Source organism: Bos indicus, chromosome 25 (genome assembly GCF_029378745.1).
Source record: "Bos indicus isolate NIAB-ARS_2022 breed Sahiwal x Tharparkar chromosome 25, NIAB-ARS_B.indTharparkar_mat_pri_1.0, whole genome shotgun sequence".
NCBI classification, from domain to species: Eukaryota; Metazoa; Chordata; class Mammalia; order Artiodactyla; family Bovidae; genus Bos; species Bos indicus.
In genome coordinates, this window is record NC_091784.1 from 39,698,726 (window position 1) to 39,722,127 (window position 23,402).

Below are 23,402 nucleotides of genomic sequence, written 5' to 3' on the forward strand. Positions count from 1 at the left end.
GAACCTGTTGGGCTGCCGTCTATGGGGTCGCACAGAGTTGGACATGACTGAAGTGACTTAGCAGCAGCAGCAATGGAGTAAAAAGGGAATCCACAGAATGGGAGAAAATATATAGAAATCATATATCTTATGAGGAATTAGTATCCAGAATATATAGAAACCACCTAAAACTCAATAATGAAGAAACAAATACATTCACAAATGGACAAAAGACTGAACAGATATTTCTCCAAAGAAAATACACAAATAGCCAACATGCACCTGAAAAGATGCTGAAGATCATAATCATTCAGTTCAGTCCAGTCGCTCAGTCGTGTCCGACTCTTTGCCATCCCATGAATCGCAGCACACCAGGCCTCCTTGTCCATCACCAACTCCCGGAGTTCACTCAGACTCACGTCCATCGAGTCAGTGATGACCTCCAGCCATCTTATCGTCTGTCTTCCCCTTCTCCTGCCCCCAATCCCTCCCAGCATCAGAGTCTTTTCCAATGAGTCAACTCTTTGCATGAGGTGGCCAAAGTACTGGAGTTTCAGCTTTAGCGTCATTCCTTCCAAAGAAATCCCAGGGCTGATCTCCTTCAGAATGGACTGGTTGGATCTCCTTGCAGTCCAAGGGACTCTCAAGAGTCTTCTCCAACACCACAGTTCAAAAGCATAATCATTAAGGAAACGTATATCAAAGCTACAGTGAGATACCACCTCATTCCCTTAGAATGGGAAATATTTTTTTAAAAAAACAGTAAATAACAATATTGGCAAAGATACGGAAAAGTTGCAACTCTTGAGCACAGTTAATGGGAATGTCAAAATGGTGGAAAAGAGTATGTTCCTTAAAAATGAAAACCAGAATTATCATATGACCCAGCAATTCCACTTCTGAATAGTAAACATACACCCAAAGGAGTTGAAAGCAGGATCTCGAAGAGATATTTGTATGCCCATGCTCACAGCTGCATTGTTCACAATAGTTAAAACATGGAAGTAACCCACATGTCCACTGACAGATGACTGGATAAGCAAAACGTGGTAACATACAAATGGGCTACTATTCAGCCGTAAAAAGGAAGAAGATTCTGACACATACTACAGCATGGATAAAACTCGAGGACACCGTGTTAAGTGAAATAAATCAGTCACAAAAAAAACAAATACTGCATGAGCACATTTAAACAAGGTACTTGCTGCTGCTGCTGCTAAGTCACATCAGTCATGTCCGACTCTGTGCGAACCCATAGACGGCAGCCCAACAGGCTCCTCTGTCCCTGGGATTCTCCAGGCAAGAATAGTGGAGTGGGTTGCCATTCCCTTCTCCAATGCACTTAGGGTAGTCAAAATCCTAGAGACAGAAAGTAGAATGGTGGTTGACAGGGGCTGGGGGGGAATGGGGAGTGATTGTTGAATGGGTATAGAACGCTGGTTTTTAAAAAAAGTTATGGTGACAGTGATGTGCAACATTATAAATGTATTTACTACCACTGCAGTGTGTACTTAAAAATGGTGAAGATGGTAAATTCTATTTTATATGTATTTTACTATAATAAAATTACCAACAAATGAACATATGTTGAACAAAAGGAACCAGACACAAGAGTACCTGCTTTATGAGCTCATTTATCTGAAGCTATAGGAAAAGCAATTCTAATCTAAAGTGATAGAAAGAAGATGAGTGGTTGCCTAGCGCCAGGGATGGGGGTGGCGGATTGGCAAGGAAGGAGCACGGGGACTGTTTTGGGGTGATGGAGATGGTCTCTGTCTTGATTATGCTGAGGGTTACACGGGCATATAAATCTGTCAAAACTCATAGGAATGTATACTTATAGCAGGTGCATTGTGTTGAATACAAATTATACTGTTACTGTATTGGGCCTGAATGGGAGGAGATGACTACTTCTGAATGCAGGCAGGGTTCAGGAATAATTTCCTTCATGGCCAGATGAGCACAGCCTCATCTAGATAAAGCTGATGGTGAGACTTCCAGCCCTTGGGAACAAAGTGATGACGCACAAATTAGGAAAACGCAGTCCTCTGCTGTTATAAATTGTTTTATAGGTCGCTGCCACATTAACTGCTTATAACCAGAAAATGAAATCAAGGGAACACTGCTGTGATGACTCACAGAGATGTACGAATTGTACCACAGCTCTCTGGAAGGTTCGGAGGGTTGGTGTCTGTGTCACACCACCTGCCCTGTTACATGGAAGTATAGCCAGTACGGTTGATTGGAATTTCCGGATTTCAAACACCATTTGTTGTCAATAGTTTTGTCTGTAGATAGGTATCTTTTCCCCTGATTTGTGGTGCTGGTTAACATGAAAAGCAAAAAAAAAACAAAAAAACAAAAAACCAGGGTCTCCTCTTGTTTATTTATGTTTTTACTTGATTGCTTCGGGTCTTGGTTGCGGCACGTGGGATCTTCCCCGCAGCATGCAGGATCCTTCATTACTGTTCATGGACTCTGCAGTTGTGGTCCATGGGGTCAGTAGTTGCAGCACTCGGGCTTTGTTTCTCTGAGGCTCGTGGGATCTTAGTTCCCTGACCAAGGATCAAACCCCTGACCCCTGCCTTGCAAGGCAGATTCTTGACCACTGGACGACCAGGGAAGTCCCCAGTTCCTCTTGTTGATATAGAACTCCATTTTTCCTTTAAACTATAAATGTGGAACAAATATTCCTTGATTGCTGACTGATCACTGACTATTCTTTTCTCTCTCTCTTTTTTTAAACAGGCAAGTTTTATTATCAAATGTAACCATTCTACAAAAACTCAGTAATCTTGTAGTATTACTGCCTTTAAGTCTTTCAGAGCTTTGGACAGATAGCATTTTAAGGCAGCAAGTATAAAGAACTTTTTTTTTTTAACTTAAGTGCCAGTTATCACCAAGTTTCGCACAAAAATGGTTTTTGTTTCGTATTTTCATTTTTCCTACTGTAGTTAAAGAGCCGATTCTGGTCAGTGAAGAGGGAATGTTTGACTCTCCACTCAGAGTGTTAATCCAAATAATGTAAAGTAAGTAAAAATAGCAACCATGTAAATCTTTATGACATTGCAGCCAAGCTAAGGACATGGTCAGTAACTTATAGAAACGTGATTCGTACAGATGACCCACAGACACATGAAAAGATGCTTGTCATAGGTAATTATTAGAGAAAAGCAAATTAAAACTACACTGGGGTAGCAGCTCACACTGATCAGAATGGCTAGCATTGAAAATATACAAATAACAAATGCTGGAGAGGATGTGGAGAAAAGGGAACCCTCCTACACTATTGGTGGGAATGTAAATTGGTGCAGCCATTATAGAAAACAGCATGGAGGCTCCTCAAAAAAATGAAAAGTAGAGTTTCCCTATGATCCAACAATCCCACTCCTGGGTGCACATCCAGATAAAACTTTAATTCAAAAAGATACACGCACCCCTCTGTTCACAGCAGCACTATTTATAACAGCCAAGACATGGAAACAACCTACATGTCTATTGACGGATACGTGGATAAAGAAGACGTGATGTATATACACAGTGGAATATTACTCATTCATAAAAACGAATGAAGTAATGCCATTTGAAGCAACATGGATGGACCCAGGGATTATCATACTAAGTGAAGTAAGTCGGGAAGAAAACGACAAATACCGTATGCTAGCGCACATTCGCAATCTAAGACAAGACACAGGGTCACAGGGGCGGGGCTTCCCTGACGGTGATGGCAGAGACGGGGTTGGAGGCACAGAAGCAGCTCCGCGTGCAAAGCCTTTGGGCCCTGCAAGGCCCGAGGCTCCAGCTCGGAACTGGCAGATAATCAGTGCTGGCTGGGTCTGGGATGCAGGTGGGGCCTTTGAAAAAGGAGAGCGGGCAGAAGAGAAGCGTTCCTTCCGAGCTCGTGCTCGAGAATTACAGCTCGCAGCCTTGAAGAAACACCGTGAAAATGAGATCTCTCATCACTCAAAGGAGACTGACTACCTGAAGAGAGAAATTGAGCGGCACAAGCGGTCCATCAAGAAACTAAAACGTCGTGATGACGGTGGTCAAGTGCACACAGTTCTCCGTGGAATGGCTACCTATTATTGCCCACTTCTGTGTGGACTATGTGTAGACACATAGTAGTATCTGTGTGCTCCCAGCAAATTATAATAAATCGTCCTCAGTGAAGAGAAATAAAAAAACCATGACACAAATGAACACATCTTTGAAACGGAAACAGACTCACAGATACACAGAACAGACTTATGGTTGCCAGGCGGGGCAGGGCAGGGAAGGATGGGGAGTTGGGACTGGCAGGTGCAAACTGCTGTATATAGAATGGATAAGCAACAAGGTTCTACTATATAGCACAAGGAACTGTATTCAATATCCCAGGATAAACCATAATGGAAAAGAATATTAAAAAACATATATATATATATGTATATGTATATCTGAACCACTTTGCTGTACAGCAGAAATGAACATAATGTTGTAACACAACTGGAACCACTGGTTTTTACATCATCTCAGTCTCGATAAGGGAATTCCACTACTTTCACCATGACCCAAAGAGCACACCCAGAGGGCCTGCGAACCCTCCTGGAGCTCGGACCACGGCCACTTCGTTCTTAATGAAGCATGTTTTAAGTTTCATGTCTTGCACCTTGATTTAACTTTTACTTGTAGTTCATTGCTTTGTTTAATTATAAATTTAAAAATGTTAATAACATGGAATCTATTTTTCTGATTACCTTCTGCTTATGGAAAGTGAGATGTTTTTACTTATAGCAATAAAATAAAGTTTCCTTTTTATTTTTTATTGAATTTTGGTTGATTTACAACATCACGTTAGTTTCTGGTGTATAGCAAAGTGATTTGGTTATATATATGCGTATATATTCTTTTTCAGGTTCTTTTCCATTATAGTTTACTATAATATATTGAATATAGGTCCCTGTGCTATACAATAGGACCTTGTTGATTATCTATTTTAAATACAGTAGTTTGTATCTGCTAATCCTAAACTTTGGTAACGATAAATTTGTTTTCTGTCTGTGAGGTGAGTCTGTTTCTTCTTTACATAAATATGTATTTAAAAAATATATTGAATAGTTGATTTACAATGTTGTGTTAATTTTTACTGTACAGCAAAGTGATTCAGTCATACGTATATATATATTTTTTATATTCTTCTCCATTGTGGTTTATCACAGGATTCTGAAGACGGTTCCCTGGGCTCTACAGTTGGCCCTTGTTGTTTGTCCATTCTATATGTAATAGTTTGCATCTTCGAATCCCAGACTCCCAATCGATCTTAAATAAATATATTTTAACAAAAATGAAGCAGTCTAAAGAAAAACATTATTAATGGCCAACAAGTAGATTAGGCAAATACTGTTTGTGGTTGCACGGCTCAAATGTCTGAGATTTGGGAATGTGCTCTCTTCTCAGCTCTGCTGCTTTGTGGGTTGATGAGAGAGCTGGCGGGGGCTCACCTGTGTCATCTCAGTCAGATGGGGCAACAGCATCAAATCAACAGTAACCGTGGGACTTCCCTGACAGCCCAGTGGTTAAGATTCTGCACTTCCACTGCAGGGGGCATGGGTCCGATCCCAGTCTGGGAACTAAGATCCCACAAGCCAGGTGGAACAGCCAAAAACAACAACAAATATGACAACTTATGGAATCCTTGGAAGCAAGGGCCATACTCTTTCCTGCTGTCTGCTGGCCAGCAGGTCATTCCTTCTCATTCATTGATGATTTTAGGACATGTCTTATTCCATGCCCTCCACCTGCCATTCTGACATCTTTCTTGATGATTTAACATCCTTTTAAATTATCTCTCCACTCCAGGCTCTTAGCTTACTGATCCCTCCCCTTCAATGATCAAGACTTCACCTGTTAATCCACACTCACAGTTACACTCTCAGTTCAGTTCAGTCATTCAGTCGTGTCCGACTCTCTGCGACCCCATGAACTGCATGCAGCACACCAGGCCTCCCTGTCCACACCAGCTTCTGGAGTTTACTCAAACTCATATACATCGAGTCAGTGATGCCATCCAACCACCTTATCCTCTGTTGTCCCCTTCTTCTCCTGCCTTTACTCTTTCCCAGCAACAGGGTCTTTTCCAAAGAGTCAGTTCTTCACATCAGGTGGCCAAAGTATTGGAGCTTCAGCTTCAGCATCAGACCTTTAAATGAATATTCAGGACTGATTTCCTTTAGGATGAACTGGTTGGATCTCCTTGCAGTCCAAGGGACTCTCAGAGTCTTCTCCACACACCACAGTTCAAAAGCATCAATTCTTTGGCGCTCAGCTTTCTTTATAGTCCAACTCTCACATCCATACATGACTACTGGAAAAACCACAGCTTTGACTAGACAGACCTTTGTTGGCAAAGAAGTGTCTCTGCTTTTTAATATGCTGTCTCGGTTGGTCATAACTTTTTTTCCAAGGAGCAAACGTCTTTTAATTTCATGGCTGCAGTCACCATCTGCAGTTATTTTGGAGCCCCAAAAAATAAAGTCACTGTTTCCCCATCTATTTGCCATGAAGTGATGGGACCAGATGCCATGATCTTAGTTTTCTGAATGTTGAGCTTTAAGCCAACTTTTTCACTCTCCTCTTTCACTTTCATGAAGAGGCTCTTTAGTTCTTCTTCGCTTTCTACCATAAGGGTGGTGTTATTCACATATCTGAAAGTGAAGTGAAGTCGCTCAGTCATGTCCGACTCTTCGAGACCCCATGGACTGTAGCCTATCAGGCTCCTCGGTCCATGGGATTTTCCAGGCAAGAGTGCTGGAGTGGATTGCCATTCCCTTCTCCAGGGGATCTTCCTGACCCAGGAATCAAACCCGGGTCTCCTGCATTGCAGGCAGACGCTTTACCTTCTGAGCCACCAGGGAAGCCCTCACGTATCTGAGGTTACTGGTATTTCTCCCGGCAATCTTGATTCCAGCTTGTGCTTCCTCCAGCCCAGTGTTTTTCATGATGCACTCTGCATATAAGTTAAATAAGCAGGGTGACAATATACAGCCTTGATGTACTCCTTTCCCTATTTGGAACCAGTCTGTTTTCCCATGTTCAGTTCTAACTGTTGCTTCCTGACCTGCATACAGATTTCTCAGGAGGAAGGTCAGGTGGTCTGGTATTCCCATCTCTTTAAGAATGTTCCGTAGTTTGTTGTGATCCACACAGCCAAAGACTTTGGCATAGTCAATAAAACAGAAGTAGATGTTTTTCTGGAACTCTCTTGCTTTTTCAATGATCCAGTGGATGTTGGCAATTTGATCTCTGGTTCCTCTGCCTTTTCTAAAACCAGCTTGAACATCTGGAAGTTCACAGTTCACATACTGTTGAAGCTTGGCTTGGAGAATTTTGAGCATTACTTTGCTAGTGTGTGAGATGAGTGCTATTGTGCAGTAGTTTAAGCATTCTTTGGCATTGCCTTTCTTTGGGATTGGTATGAAAACTGACCTTTTCCAGTCCTGTGGCCACTGCTGTTTTCCAAATTTGATGGCATATTGAGTGCAGCACTTTCACAGTATCATCTTTTAGGATTTGAAATAGCTCAACTGGAATTCCATCCCCTCCACTAGCTTTGTTTGTAGTGATGCTTTCTAAGGCCCACTTGACTTTGCATTCCAGGATGTCTGGCTCTAGGTGAGTGATCATACCATCGTGATTATCTGAGTCGTGTAGATCTTTTTTGTATAGTTCTCCTGTATATTCTTGCCACCTCTTCTTAATATCTTCGTTAGGTCCATATTATTTCTGTCCTTTATGGTGCCCATCTTTGCATGAAATGTTCCCTTGGTATCTCTAATTTTCTTGAGGAGATCTCTAGTCTTTCCCATTCTGTTGTTTTCCTCTATTTCTTTGCATTGATCACTGAGGAAGGCTTTCTTATCTCTCCTTGCTATTCTTTGGAACTCTGCATTCAAATGGGTATATCTTTCCTTTTCTCCTTTGCCTTTCGCTTCTCTTCTTTTCACAGCTATTTGTAAGGCCTCTACAGACAACCATTTTTCCTTTTTGTATTTCTTTTTCTTGGGGATGGTCTTGATCCCTGCCTCCTGTACAGTGTCACGAACCTCCTTCCATAGTTCTTCAGGCACTCTATCAGATCTAATCCCTTGAATCTATTTCTTACTTCTACTGTATAATCATAAGGGATTTGATTTAGGTCATACCTGAATGGTCTAGTGGTTCTCCCTACTTTCTTCAATTTAAGTCTGAATTTGGCAATAAGGAATTTGATTTGAGCCACAGTCAGGGCCCAGTCTTGTTTTTTGCTGATGGTATAGAGCTTCTCCATCTTTGACTGCAAAGAATATAGTTACACCCTAGGCTTCATCATTACCAAAACTGCACCAATTTCTAAGACCTCAGCTTCAAGAATCCCTCTCTTCGACACCCTTCCGTCTCTCTAGATTCCTTCTTCCCTCTGCATCTATGTAAGTAGCTGGAGAAAGATCCACCTCCCTGCTACCTGTCCTCACTTTAAGCTTGTAATCCCGGAACTCCAGACCAGCAACCCTTTGCAGTTGCTATCATTTCACTCTCTCATCCTTTTCTTTCACAAACCTCCAAGACCCTTTCTCTGACCTCACTCTCAGCTAACGGCTCTCCTTCTGCTTTTACTGAAATTCAGTTGTATTGTGTTGAATCTCTGAGCAGCGTTTGGCACTGTTGATAACTCCCTTCTCGGGACACTTTCTTTCTCTAGCCTTGGGGTACCACTCTCTTCTGTGTTTCATCCTCCTGTACTGCTCTTTCCTTCTTGACATCCTCCTCTAGATTCTAAATGTTAGGTGACCCTGGCCTCCCTCAGCTGCCCTCTCTCCTCTATCTACACTCATTCCCCAGGTATAAGTATAGCCAGTCCTGAGGCCTTATATATTATCTGTATCTTAGTAAATCCCAATTTAAGTCCTCAGCCTCTGAGTTCTTATCTTTCTGAAGCTACAGACTCATAGATCTATTTGTCTATTCACATATCTAGGGTCTAGTTTGCAATGTAACGTGCAAAAACACATTCACTTCTCCCTACTCCAGCCAAAATCTGTTCCTCCTGATTTTTCCCGTATTTGTGAATGGCATCACTATTCACCCAGCTGCACAAGCCAAAAACCTATAGTTATCCTCAATTCTGTTCATTCTCTCTCAGTCTACACCCAATCCATCAACAAATCTTTGTTACATTAAAAAAAAATCCCTAATCTGACCATTTTCATTACCTCCTCCTTGACTGTGCTGATCCAAGCCAACATGTCTTATCATTTAGAATCCTGTGATAGCTTCCTAACTGGTTTTCCTGATTCTGCTCTTACCTTTCTATAGTCTATGTCCAAATAGCCACCACAGTGCTTTCAGAAAACACAAATCAACTCACTGCTGCCGCTGCCAAGTCACTTCAGTCGTGTCCGACTCTGTGCAACCCCATAGACGGCAGCCCACCAAGCTCCCTCATCCCTGGGATTCTCCAGGCAAGAACACTGGAGTGGGTTGCCATTTCCCTCTCCAATGCATGAAAGTGAAAAGTGAAAGTGAAGTTGCTCAGTCGTGTCCAGCTCTTAGCGACCCCATGGACTGCTGCCCACCAGGCTCCTCTGTCCAAGGGGTTTTCCAGGCAAGAGTACTGGAGTGGGGTGCCATTGCCTTCTCCGAAATCAACTCACAACTGTCCCCAATTCCCCAGCAGCTTTCCATCACACTTAAAATAAAATCCAAATACATTTTAAGACCGTCTACTATTTGGCTCCTAACCAGCTTGCCAAGCCCATTCCCTAGCACTCCCTCTCACTGCTTTGCAGCCACGTGGCATCACCCTGTTTTTTCTAACACACCAGGCATATTCACAATCTCAGGGCTTTGCTCTTTCTATACTCTCTGCTTGGAGCTCTTTCTTCAGGTGGTCGCCATGGCTCACTCCCTCACTTGATTTAGACCACTCTCAGTGAACTCCGGGAGTTGGTGATGGACAGGGAGGCCCGGCGTGCTGCGATTCATGGGGTCGCAAAGAGTCGGACACGACTGAGCGACTGATCTGATCTGATCTGATTATCTTCATCGCAGCTTCCCTGGTGGCTCAGCTGGAAAGAATCCGCCTACCAATGCAGGAAGTGTGGGTTCGACCCCCGGGTGGAAAAGATCCCCTGGAGAAGGAAATGGCAACCCACTCCACTATGCTTGCCTGGGAAATCCCATAGACAGAGGAGCCTGGTGGGCTACAGTCCTTGGGGTCACAACAGTCGGATACAACTTAGTGACTAACCAACAATTATCCCCATCACTCTGTCCTTTTCTCTGCTTTATTTTTCATCCGTGTGTGTGCGTGTTTCCGAACACTTACTGCCTGAGCCAGTATTTTAATTGGTTCGTTAGTTCACCAGTTATTGACTTGCCCACTAAAATACAAGTTTCATGAGAACAGGGACCTTCTGTACTGCTTTTGCTCCAATTCCTAGAACAGTGCCTGGCACACAGGAAGCCCTCTGAATATATGTTCCGTGAATGATTTGCCAAAGGCAATGGGTGCAAATAAATGCAGATCCAGGAGATTTCCACGGTCATCCGCTTCACGTCCTGGAGCTGAAACCCCCAGAGTGATAGTGACACTTCACGGGGCTCCTTTCGTCCTCCCGCCTAGTGGCGAAGTCAAGACTCAGCCCACGCCGAGCCGGGACGAAGGACAGGAGTCCCTCTCTATGGTCTTACTCCCCAGACCCCTCCTCCCTAGCCCCCTGCGTGCCTCTATGGTTCTTCCTGTCATTAGTCGGGAGGGGGCGCTGTGCGCAGGCGCGCGGTGACGCCTCAGCAAGGCCGGAAGGAGGGCAGCGGCGGCGGCGGCGGCGGCGGCGACTAGGCTGTCGCGGCCGCTCCTGCTGATTGGAACCCGCGGCTTCAGAAGCCCCAGAGCCTGCCTCGCGAGCCGGCGAGTCGAGTGGCGAGTAAGTATCGGCCGCGACTCCTCGGCCGGCTCTGTGGGGCGAGTGGCGTCTTCACCGGGCGCCTCCATTAAGCCGGGGGTGGGGGCGGGGGCTCGACCGTGAAGGGCCCGGGGGGGCGCGAGCCTGGCCGGGCGGCTGCCCCGACGCGAGCGAGCCCAGGGCCGGCTCCGGGCAGCGCCGAGCGGCCGGAGCAGCGGGGCTGGCGGCCAGGCAAGAGCGACAAAGGCACGGGCGGCCGGCGGACCCTCCGCAGGTCCCGTTACTTCGGGAAGTTTCGCGGGCCGGTCGGTGGGTCCGCCGCGCGAGGACTCGAAAGCGCCGAAAGACTCGAGTTTCCTCGGCAGCACCTCCGGGGAAGCGGTGGCCGAGGAGCCGAGCGCGGCCCCGAGCGCGCGCGGGGCGCAGCGCCGTGACTTTGAACTCCGACGCCCGGAGGTGGGGGTGGGGGTGGAGCTGCGGGCTCTCAGACCCTCGCGGCTCACCTCTGGAGGGGGTCTTCTCTAGAAGGCGGCCGCTCGCTGCTGCCCACCCTCGTGAGGATTTCCCGAACCCCGGGCAGCGCAGGGAACACGAACCCCCCCGCCCCAGTGTGCCCGGAGTGCTGGGCGGCGAACGAAGGCGCTGTTCCCGCGTGGGTTGTGGCTCGAATGCCGCGTGGGGCGATTGTCGAAAACTTTGGGCCGCTCCGGTCTCGTGACCCAGCTCGCTGAGAGCCTTGAGGGGTCTCCGCAACGTCCGCAGGGCAGGGTGCCGACCTCAGCGAGTGGAGCGCTGTGATCAGTCGGGGTGCGTCGTGAGGAGCGCCTGGAGGGGGCTGGTCCTAAGCTTTTTGATACCACGAGAAGATGGCTTGCGCTGCTGGGAGTGGGCATGGCCGCATTCAGAACGCTGGCCTCAGGAAGACCGCGGAGAAACAGCCTTGCTCCGTTAGTTTTTTTTTTTTTTGCAGAAGTCGTTTATAGTAGCTGGGAGTAGGAAGTGGCTGGATTTAAGGAAATAGCTTGAGAGCCTGGGGCCAGACTTTCGGAGCTCCCTGTTAACGTAAATAGAGCCTTTATAGTTTCCTCCTGAAGGCAGGCAGCAACTGCAGAAAGAGAAGAAGCCTTGCAGCCCGTTTGGAGAAGTGTAATGAAGGAAGTTGAGCTATGAGTCTGGAAGACTGAAAGTTTATGAAATAGGGTGGATGAGAGAGCCTGTGCTCATGTTAATGAGTATTTAGTGTTCTAGGCTGTGGTAAGAGCTTTACAGACGTCATAATTTTCTTTAGCTAGACACTGTTCTAAGGATTTTCCGTATATTAACTCTGAATCCTCGATAACGTGGCTTTTGTCGTCCCGTATTTTCAAGAGGGAGAAAATGAGGTGCTGAAAAAATAACTTACCTTGTAAGGGTCTAAGCTGGGACTCGAACCCATTTGGCTCCAGAGTTCATACTCCTAATTATCCTGCTATACCTGTGAATATTCAAGAAGTTCTGGTGTATTTACTTTTGCCAGGCTGTGTGCTGTGTCCTGAGGCTTTGGAAATGAATTACACAAGGGTCCTACCTTCTTGAGGCTTTACTGGTGGCTCAGACAGTAAAGAATCTGCCTGCAATGCAGGAGACTGGGTTTCGATCCCTGGGTAAGAAAGATTCCCCTGGAGAAGGAAATGGCAGCCCACTCAAGCGTTCTTGCCTGGAGAATCCCATTAACAGAGGAGCCTGATGGGCTACAGTCCATGGGGTCGCAAAGAGTCGCATATGACTGAGCAACTAACACTTTTTCAGTTCCCTACCCTCTTGGAACTCTTTTTAGCAAAGGAGGTGGATGTTAAGCATAGCTTCCTAAATATTTTATTGTGGTAGTACTTGGAAGGGGTAAGAGACAGATGAACAGACACTGGGGGTAGTCTGGAAAGGTTTTTCTCTGAGAAGTGAAATTTTAAGATGAGGAACTGAAGAATAAATAGAGTTAATTTGGTCAAAGAGAGGCAGAGAGAAGAGCCTGAAATTTCATGGCACTTTCTAGGACCTGAGCTGTGGTTTGTGCAGAATGGTGAATAGGGAAAGAAGTATGAGGTGGGGCTGGCTGTGTCAGCAAGGTCATGTGAGGCAGGGTTTCATTGGCCATGGTAAGGGTTTTGGTTCTGCCATGAAGAGATTTGTGGTTTAAAAAACAAAAACAAAACTCCGTGCTATATGAAAATTCATTGGGGGGTACAACTTGTAGACAGTATTGGGATAGAAGGGGCAGGATGTCATGAGTTAACGGAGGATTCAACTGTAAAAATATTGTTGAAAACATTGATTTCTTCCTTGTGGATTGAGGATATGCTTGCTTATCCATCCCAGTTTCCGAACCAATTTTCAGTTGACAATTGGAGGAAAAAACTTAATGTTGTATGTTAAGCTCGTTAGCCTACCCACTGAAAATTTTGAATAATTTCTGGTTTAAAACCTTTCGTGTTGTAAAAAGATACTGAGAACAGAATTTTTAGAGCTCTTTGAAACCACCTGAACTCCAGACTAATTGTTTGCATATCATCTCTGATTATGGATGCTATTTTACCTTAGTTCTTTCATTTTGTATGTATCTTGAAATTAACATGCATTGCATTTTCTTATTCTGAACTCATCAACTTCATTGTTCTTTCTTTATAGTATCACCATCGTCCAGTCATCTGATCTCAACGTGGAGGTCAACTTTGACTCCTTGCGTACTCTTGCCCTGATGACCAGTTACATATGAAATCCCATTGTTGCACTTTGCTGGTGGTCCGGTGGTTAAGACTCCCAGTTTCCGTTGCAGGGGGTGCAGGTTCAGTCCCTGGTTGGGGAACTAAAATATGCCATGTGCTGTGTCCTTAAAAAAAAGTCCCATTGAGTCTAACCTTTATAATTAGTATCCTACATCTTTTCCTTCCTCTGCTTGCTGTTACCTTTTACCTTTAGTTCCCACTTCACTGGCTCTTGTTTACTGGGTTTTCCTGCCTCTGGATGTCTTTTGCAGTCAGTGTCTTACACATTGCAGCTTGGTCGTTGTTCCTAAAGCACAGCTCTCTGCATTGCTTCCCATTGAGTTAGAAAATAAAAATTAGAGCTCTGCTTCACTTTTCTGTTAGCAAACCACCTCTGAGCTTAGTGACTTAATACAACAGTTTTTTTTGTTGGCAGTTTTGTGGGTCAGGAAGTTGGGAAGATTTCACCGGGGACTTTTTTTTTTTTTATTCACATGCTGTCAGCCACAGTGGCTGGGACTGGAGGATATACTTCCAGAATGACTTCTTTATTCAAATGCCTTGTCTGCGGCTGCTGGAAGACGGCCCAGCTGCCTTTCCCTCTCCATGTAATGTCAGAGCTTTCCATGTGGTCTCTCCAGTAGGGTAGTCAGACTTCTTACATGGTCACTCTGGGCTTCCAGAGCCCTTGATGGAAGTGCTACTGTCTTAAAACTAAGCATGGAACTGGCAGAGCATTCAGTTTAGCTTAAATACTGCTGTCTCCCCTTAGCCTTCCCTGACTGCCTGACCTCTCTTAACTGTAATAGTCTTTGTATTGCAGTAAAGACCATACTTTGTAGTATACTCAATTGTGTGCATATTTTCTCTCACTGATGGAAGTTCTGTGAGGCAAGATCCATGTTGGATTTTCCTTGTTATTCCCTATGAGGCATAACACAGATTCTTTCAGTGTTAAGTAAATAATACCAGTTTAGTGCAGAAAAATCAAAATTTAAGGAAGCAAAAATATAAACCTACTGCTTAGAAATAACCATTATCAACTTTTTTGTGTTAATTTGATATTGATTACATATTAGTACAGGATTACAAAGAATGGCTATCTAAATATTAAGATGAGAAACTAGTATTTGAATGAAGAGCAGTGATCATTTATAGACATTTTAAAAAAATATGCTTGGAAGTGGTTTGTGGGGGCTGGTATAACCTGGGCATGTCGGCTTCTCCCAGCCTGGCCTGGCTCTCCTTTGCCCTGCTTTCCTTAATTACCCCAAAATCAATGTTGCAAAAGTGATGGGCATATTTTTGGAGATTATTCTGGAAAGCAGCAACACCACAAAACCCCAGGACCATGCAGTATTAGGAGCATCTGAAAGGAAAAGCGGAGAAGTGATGTGAATAGAGGAATAAGAAGGAAATAGTTTGTTTAAGACAGACCTAAGGACTCTGGTCACAAGGAAGCAAAGATGCAGTTTTGACATGAGAGAACCATGGATGATTCCCATCTTTTCCTGACTTCCTTTGTTTTCCAGATTTTCTATAATGATGTAATTTTTTATTACACTACATTGTGTAATACTTTATAACTGACAAAGAGAATGAGAAACTGGTTGTTGTCACATAAGCCACGTTACTTGACTACTTAAATATGGCTGTGATGAACAGCTCCAGTCTCTGGCAGAGGAAGCTGTTTTCAGAGTCACTCGTTCATTCAACAACTGTGAGACACTGAAAGTACACTTATGAATAAGACAGAGTCAAGGGCATATGGAGAAAACAAAATGTGAACTCTTTCTCATCATGTGTTGATTCATTCATACAAGGAAGAGAAGAGTTTAAAAAAAGATCGTTAGGACACGACAGTTGTGGGAAGTGGAAAGGAACATAGAAGGAGTACCATCCAGATTTCTTAAACTCTTTCAATATTACCACATGAGATTCTTAAAAAAAAAAAAAAAAAGAATTCTCCACTGAGTAATGAATTGATGAATACATGCTAATTTTTGGTTCTAATTTGGAAGCTTTAACTGGTATATTTGACCATAAAGTATAATCATAAATGTATTTTTATAATTAAAGGCAAGAAATAATTGAACTGTTCTTTCATGAAAGGCATTTCCTATTTCTGAACTCCACTTTGGTGTCTGATCAGTAAGTAAAAAGACATGTATAGGTTCTTGTTAACTTCCAGAGGGGAAATAAAATTTCCTAAAGAAGGAAGTAAAAGTTTTATGTGAATAGTTACAGTACTAGTGAAAAGTAGCTTGGAAGAGGAGAATAAACCCCTCCCACCCCCACCCTGGTTGGGCTTTATTATCAACCCTTATTATTAACAAAACTGTACATCTGCTCTCTCCATTTCACAATAATAATAGTCATAATGTGGCCCTTACTGTGTTCCAGGTGCTGTACTAAACACTTTATATATATTTAACTCAATTTCAGAACAGCTGTATTCTCATTTCATGAAGAAAGAAGTTAGGCCTGAAAGATTAAGCAGTTTATGCATAGTCACTGATATGACTGGTTGGTGAAACCTGGGTTCATACTTAGTCTGATCTGAGCCCAGATGAGAGGACTGAATGTCAGGAAGTTAAATGACCTTTACAGAGAAGCTAGTCAGGAGTAGAAATTTCATTATCAGACTTCTCTTCTCACTGCAGCTTGGGACCACTGTACATGCCATTGATGAGGAATCTTGCTTTTAAAGCAGCACTGGTAATCTGCTTAACTACAAACTTGACAGTCTAACCAAATTAGATATAAAATAAATCACATTTTCCTTTGTTTTCCAGTGTAAAATTGAAGGAATCTAGTTGTGATAAAAAAAAGAAATAGGAAATTTGGATATTGGAATTAAGTGTTCAAAGTACTTTTTGAAAGTTGTATTGGAAAGAAAAACACTTGAATAAAGGCAGTTGAAAGTGGACACCAAAGCTCTTTCCTTTATACTGTGCCGTTTGGAAATAACATCATTATTGTTAGTTCAGATGAGATACCTAAGCTTATGCTTGGATTTATAATTTTTAAACATTGAGATACCTTTGTCCAGTTATAGGTACCAGAAAGTTCTGTTGTAATATTTAAACACAGTCTTGCTATAAAACTGTAGTATCTTATGTTGAAAAATTCTGACATTATTTGATTGTCTCTTTATAGACATCATATTATGAGAAGACATAGTTTAGGGCCTACCTCTTTTGAAGCACGTGGTTTCTCTCAGGAAGACAAAGAAAACAGATTTTCTTGAGAAGAAAAACCTTGAGTCGGTAGGTTACAGATAGAATCTTGGAACTAAAAAGGTGCCGTAGCAGTTAAAATTGTCCCCCTTTGGTTCTTACTTGATTTTCATTCTTCTGATGTCCATCAGAGTAAAGCAAGAAAATGGTTCAAAAATCAAACTACAGAAAGACTTAAATAATCCTCTCCTCTTGACCCCCAAATACTGTTTCAGAGGGGCAAGCACTCTTTTTTTCCCCTGATGGTGACTTTTTTCCTCTCTAACCTTGCCATTTACAAGAAAAGAAAAAGAGCTTATCTATGTGGCTGCACCAGGTCTTAGTTGCAGCGTGTGAGCTGTAGTTCCCTGAGCAGGCATTGAATCTGGACCCCCGGCATAAGGAGCTCAAAGTCTTAGCCGCTGGACACCACCACTCTTAATAATTTTTTGGTGAATAGAATATTTTTTTAATTTTAATGTATAATATTTCAGTCTTTGCTTTTGTGGACAACATTTTTTCTATCCTGTTTAAGATATCTTTCCATGGGGAGGGAGGCGGGACTGGGGTTCAGGAGGGGGCCCACATGTACACCCATGGATGATTCATGTCAATGTATGGCGAAAACCACCACAGTGCTGCTGCTGCTGCTAAGTCGTTTCAGTCGTGTCCGACTCTGTGCGACCCCGTAGACAGCAGCCCACCAGGCTCGCCGTCCCTGGGATTCTCCAGGCAAAAACACTGGAGTGGGTTGCCATTTCCTTCTCCAATGCATAAAAGTGAAGTCGCTCAGTCGCGACCCCATGGACTGCAGCCTACCAGGCTCCTCCATCCATTGGATTTTCCAGGCAAGAGTACTGGAGTTGGCCCACCACAATATTGTAATTAGCCTCCAATTAAAATAAATAAATTATTATTTTTAAAAAGATATCTTTCCCAGGTCTGATTTTTGAAGGTATTTTATGTTATCTTCCAGAAAGTTTATTATTTTACCTTACCATTTAAATCAACAGTTCACATAAAAATTATTTTGTCTAAGGCATATAGATGAGGTCTAGTTCTTTGATTTTCCCTATCCTCCCAAATTACAGCTTTCCAGTACAGTGTCATACAGTTTAAAAATCGTATTTTTACATTGCTCTGCGAGGCTACTTTTGTCATAAATGTCCACATGTAACCAGATCTGTTCCATTGGTTTTATTTAGCCAATACTGCTGCTGCTGCTGCTAAGTTGCTTCAGTCGTGTCCGACTCTGTGCGACCCCATAGACGGCAGCTCACCAGGCTCCTCTGTCCCTGGGATTCTCCAGGCAAGAATACTGGAGTGGGTTGCCATTTCCTTCTCTAATGCATGAAAGTGAAAAGTGAAAGTGAAGTCGCTTAGTCGTGCCTGACTCTTAGCGACCCCATGGACTGCAGCCCACCAGGCTCCTCTGTCCATGGGATTTTCCAGGCAAGAGTACTGGAGTGGGGTGCCATTGCCTTCTCCGTTGCCAATACTACATTGCATTAATTACTATAGCTTTATAACAAGACTTAATATCTGATAGTATAAATTCTCCGTCTTTTTGTTTATGAATGCTTTGCTTTTTCTGGGGTCTTTGCTTTTTCTTGTAAGTTTTATAATCATCTAGTGCATATCCATTTAAAAAATATGAGTAAGGCTGTATTAAACTTGTACACCAATTTGGGGAGAACTGACATGTTTACATAAGATAATCAAGCATTCCAACCCATGAATGTGTATGTCTCTTCCTTTATTTACTCTTTAATTTTTCTCAGTGATGTTTTACAGTTTCTATGGAGAGACAGAATAGTTCACCATGTCACAGATAGCAGAATATCCTTGTTTTTTGTAGCTGAATATTATTCCATTTTCTTTACCCATTTATCTGTCATTGGACACTTAGGTCGTTTCCAAGTCTTAACTATTGTAAATAGTGCTGCAGTGATCGTGGCAGTGCAGATATCTTCAAAATAGTGATTTCGTTTCCTTCGGTTATACACCCAGAAGTGGAATTGCTGGATCATGCGGTAGTTCTGTTTTTAAAATTTTGAGGAACTTCATGCTATTTTCCATAGTGTCTATTCCAATTATAATCCCACCAACGGTGTAGAGTTTTCTTTTTCCATATCCTGCTAGCATTGTTATCTCTCATCTTTTTGAATGAATGATAGTCATTCTAACAGGCAGAGGTGTTTTTGATTTGCCTTTCACTGATGTATAGTAATGTTGAGCACTTTTTAATATCTTAATTTGGGATATTGGCTTATTTGTGATTTTTGCCATTGAGATGTACGAGTTCTTTATATATTCTGGATTTTAGCACCTTATTAGGGGTTATGATTTGCAAATATTTGTCTCCCATTCAGTAGGTTGTAGTAATTGCGTTTTTAATTTTACTTTTTAGAATATCTTTTATTTCCTTTTATTTATTTTTTTGTTGAATTTCACTTTTTAAAAATGTATATCCCATCTAGTCTTTGATCCTCTGTTCATCTTTTGTATGTTCTTTTGCAGGAATTTTTTTTTTTTTAATTTTAGTTTTTCCTCTTCTGTTAACTTTAGTTATTCATTTAAAAGACTGAAAAAAATTTTTCTTTTTAGTGGTGTTTTCACTTTATAAAGACTTCCCTGGTGGCTCAGACAGTAAAGAGTCTGCCTGCAATGCGGGAGACCCGGGTTCGATTCCTGGGTTGGGAAGATCCCCTGAAGAAGGAGATGGCAGTCCACTCCAGCACTCTTGCCTGGAGAATTCCATGGATGGAGGAGCCTGATAGGCTACAGTCCATGGGGTCGCAGAGTTGGACAGGACTGAGCGACTTCACTTTCACTTTATAAGCTGAGAATGCTATCTTGACTAGATATGTGGGAAGATACTCCTTCATTCTTAATAATTCTCTTTTTCTTTTTCACACCCTTTGGAATAGGTGGTCGCCATGTTTAGATATTAGCAAGCACATAGGTGCATGTCTGTGTTGGAAAATGGCAGAGGGAAACAGCAGTGAAGAGGTGATTCACTTAAACAATTTCCACTGCCACCGGGGACAAGGTAAGTGTGCCCGTTTTCTCTCTTTCATCATTGCTTTTTCCCTTAGTCTTGTTATATCATATTTGAAATTAATCTGTTTTGTACCATGTAGAATCCAGAAATGTTTCATTTTCAGACCTCAGAACATCAGATTTAAATGGACTCATCAGACTAGAAGTTTGTGTCAAATGGTGATACCTGCTGGCATGAGTGAAGTTTAAGAGTCTTCCATTACAAGAAGATTGAATCTTAAGAGATAGGAGGGTGGGAACAGTGGTAGTTCTCAGTTTTTGAAGGAATGGTGATCGCAGAGGAGTACAGTTCCTCTAGGGCTGTATGTTCTGATTGTACTTAAGGTGCTGCTAATGCATTTCTGGCCCCCTCATACAAGGCCTAACTTCTTTTTTTCCAGAAGACTGTGGTTTAGCCTTACAGGGAATTTTAGGACATGTATTCCTTGACTGTACAGTGTTTAAAATACGGGGAAATTCATTGATTCATAAAGGGAAGGGACCCTTCATTTCTTTAAGATTTCAACATCACTCATTATCAGAGAAATGCAAATCAAAACCACTATGAGGTACCATTTCACACCAGTCAGAATGGCTTCGATCCAAAAGTCTACAAATAATAAGTGCTGGAGAGGGTGTGGAGAAAAGGGAACCCTCTTACACTGTTGGTGGGAATGCAAACTAGTACAGCCACTATGGAGAACAGTGTGGAGATTCCTTAAAAAACTGGAAATAGAACTGCCTTATGATCCAGCAATCGCACTGCTGGGCATACACACTGAGGAAACCAGAAGGGAAAGAGACGCGTGTACCCCAATGTTCATCGCAGCACTGTTTATAATAGCCAGGACATGGAAGCAACCTAGATGTCCATCAGCAGATGAATGGATAAGAAAGCTGTGGTACATATACACAATGGAGTATTACTCAGCCATTAAAAAGAATACATTTGAATCAGTTCTAATGAGGTGGATGAAACTGGAGCCTATTATACAGAGTGAAGTAAGCCAGAAGGAAAAACAGAAATACAGTATACTAACGCATATATATGGAATTTAGAAAGATGGTAACAATAACCTGGTGTACGAGACAGCAAAAGAGACACTGATGTATAGAACAGTCTTATGGACTCTGTGGGAGAGGGAGAGGGTGGGGAGATTTGGGAGAGTGACATTGAAACATGTAGAATATCATGTAAGAAACGAGTTGCCAGTCCAGGTTCGATGCGCGATACTGGATGCTTGGGGCTGGTGCACTGGGATGACCCAGAGGGATGGTGTGGGGAGGGAGGAGGGAGGAGGGTTCAGGATGGGGAACACATGTATGCCTGTGGCAGATTCATTTTGATATTTGGCAAAACTAATACAATTATGTAAAGTTTAAAAATAAAATTAAATTAAAAAAAAAAAAAAAAGAAAAAAAAAAAGATTTCTAAATGCATGTGAAATTTCCTATCAGATCCTAATTCACAGTTACACCTAGGCTAAAAGGAAAACAGTTACGCTGATGAGTAGAGAAGATTATAAAGTCCATGGAAGAGGTTGTACCTTTTTTTATGTTTTGCTATTGATAGTACTTTGTATTTATGAAGACTTTTTTCCCAGCAAAAGATAAAATTTTGTATATATGGCTTTCAGAGCATTTAAAAATGAGCAGGGAATTCCCCGGTGGTCTAGTGGTTTAGGACTCCGTGCTTCTGCTGTAGAGGGCGCAAGTTTGGGGAACCAAGGCCCCACATGTCATGAGACACAACCAAAGAATAAATAAATTTAGAAAATTTTATTAAGCAGATAAATAGAGAAAATAAATTTGCTTAAGCTATGCAAATTATAAAAACAGAAGAAATACCAATTTTTTAAGCTATTATTGATAGCATATTCTAAGTTGGTAGTGATTATAGCCATAATGTGTTGTTGTTTAGGAAGTTTTAAATCCTAGCTATATTTGTATATATGATCAGTTCCGTATTTTCCAAACATGCATATCAAATTAATGTTGTGGGGTGTTTTTTTTCCTAAATCGGATCTTAAATATACTTGAATAGAGTTTCTTTAAGAACAACTAATTCTGGAAAACTACTAACTTTGGAGATGTATTTTTCTGTTCAACAAACTTTGTTTTGCACACATAGTGAGGATTTGTTTAGACAGAGTTGTTTTTATTAGCTGTATTAATAATTTCTATTGTGTCATCCCCTTAAGCGTTTAAGTTTTTAAATCATCTTTATTGAGGTATAATTTACATATAATATAAGTGCACACATTTTAACTGTATATTTAGTTCAGTGACTTTTGAAAAATGAATATACCCATATAACCACCACCACAGTCATGATGTAGAACATATCTAGAAAGATTCCTTTATGCCCCTTTGCAGGCAGTTTTCGCCCAACTCCTGACCTGCTTTCTGTCACTATACAATTTCATATAAATGGAACCATACAGTATGTACTCTTCATACTTGAATTCTTCAGCACAGCAGTTTTTTGATTCATCCATATTCTTGCATGTATCAGTAATTCAGTTCTTTTTAATTGCTGAATATTATTCACCTGGAAATTCTATACCCAGTGAAGGTAGACTTAAAAATGAAGGTGAAATAAAGATTAAAATTACAAGAATGAATAAAAGATACATTATGCAAATAGTAACCCTCAAAACAGAGCCTTCAGTTCAGTTCAGTCGCGTCTCACTCTTTGTGACCCCATAAACCGCAGCACGCCAGGCCTCCCTGTCCATCACCAACTCCTGGAGGCCACCCAAACCCCCCAAACCCATGTCCATCGAGTCGATGATGCCATCCAACCATCTCATCCTCTGCGTCCCCTTCTCCTCCTGCCCTCAATCTTTCCCAGCATCAGGGTCTTTTCAAATGAGTCACCTCTTCGCATCAGGTGGCCAAAGTATTGGAGTTTCAGCCTCAACATCAGTCCTTCTGTGAACACCCAGGACTGATCTCCTTTAGAATGGACTGATTGGATTTCCTTGCAGTCCAAGGGACTCTCAAAAGTCTTCTCCAACACCACAGTTCAAAAGCATCAATTCTTCGGCGCTCAGCTTTCTTTATAGTCCAACTCTCACATCCATACGTGACTGCTGGAAAAACCATAGCTTTGACTAGACGGACCTTTGTTGGCAAAGTAATGTCTCTGCTTTTTAATATGCTGTCTAGGTTGGTCATAACTTTCCTTCCAAGGAGTAAGCGTCTTTTAATTTCATTGCTGTAATCGCCATCTGCAGTGATTTTGGAGCCCAGAAAAATGAAGTCAGCCACTGTGTCCACTGTTTCCCCATTTATTTGCCATGAAGTGATGGGACCAGATGCCATGATCTTCGTTATCTGAATGTTGAGCTTTAAGCCAACTTTTCCACTCTCCTCTTTCACTTTCATCAAGAGGCTCTTTAGTTCGTCTTTACTTTCTGCCATAAGGGTGGTGTCATCTGCATATCTGAGGTTATTGATATTTCTCCCGGCAATCTTGATTCCAGCTTGTGCTTTCCTCCAGC

At 42.3% G+C, this 23,402-nt stretch overlaps 1 protein-coding gene across 6 annotated transcripts in view; it reads left to right on the forward strand.

Moving 5' to 3' along the window:
* The first annotated feature begins 10,757 nt into the window (after window positions 1-10,757).
* RNF216 (ring finger protein 216) overlaps window positions 10,758-23,402 on the forward strand; it is a 120,634-nt gene continuing 107,989 nt past the window's right edge. For 5 of the 6 annotated variants that reach the window (XR_011564141.1, XM_019987622.2, XM_019987624.2 and 2 more), the window contains exons 1-2: window positions 10,758-10,919; window positions 19,785-19,906. Coding sequence is in view for 5 of the 6 variants with exons in the window: in XM_019987622.2 (XP_019843181.1) it covers window positions 19,840-19,906 (67 nt within the window). In the remaining variant the exon portion in view is untranslated. Of the gene's footprint in view, window positions 10,920-16,795; window positions 16,906-19,784; window positions 19,907-23,402 lie in introns of all 6 variants that reach the window. The other variant, XM_070780244.1, reaches the window with a different exon arrangement.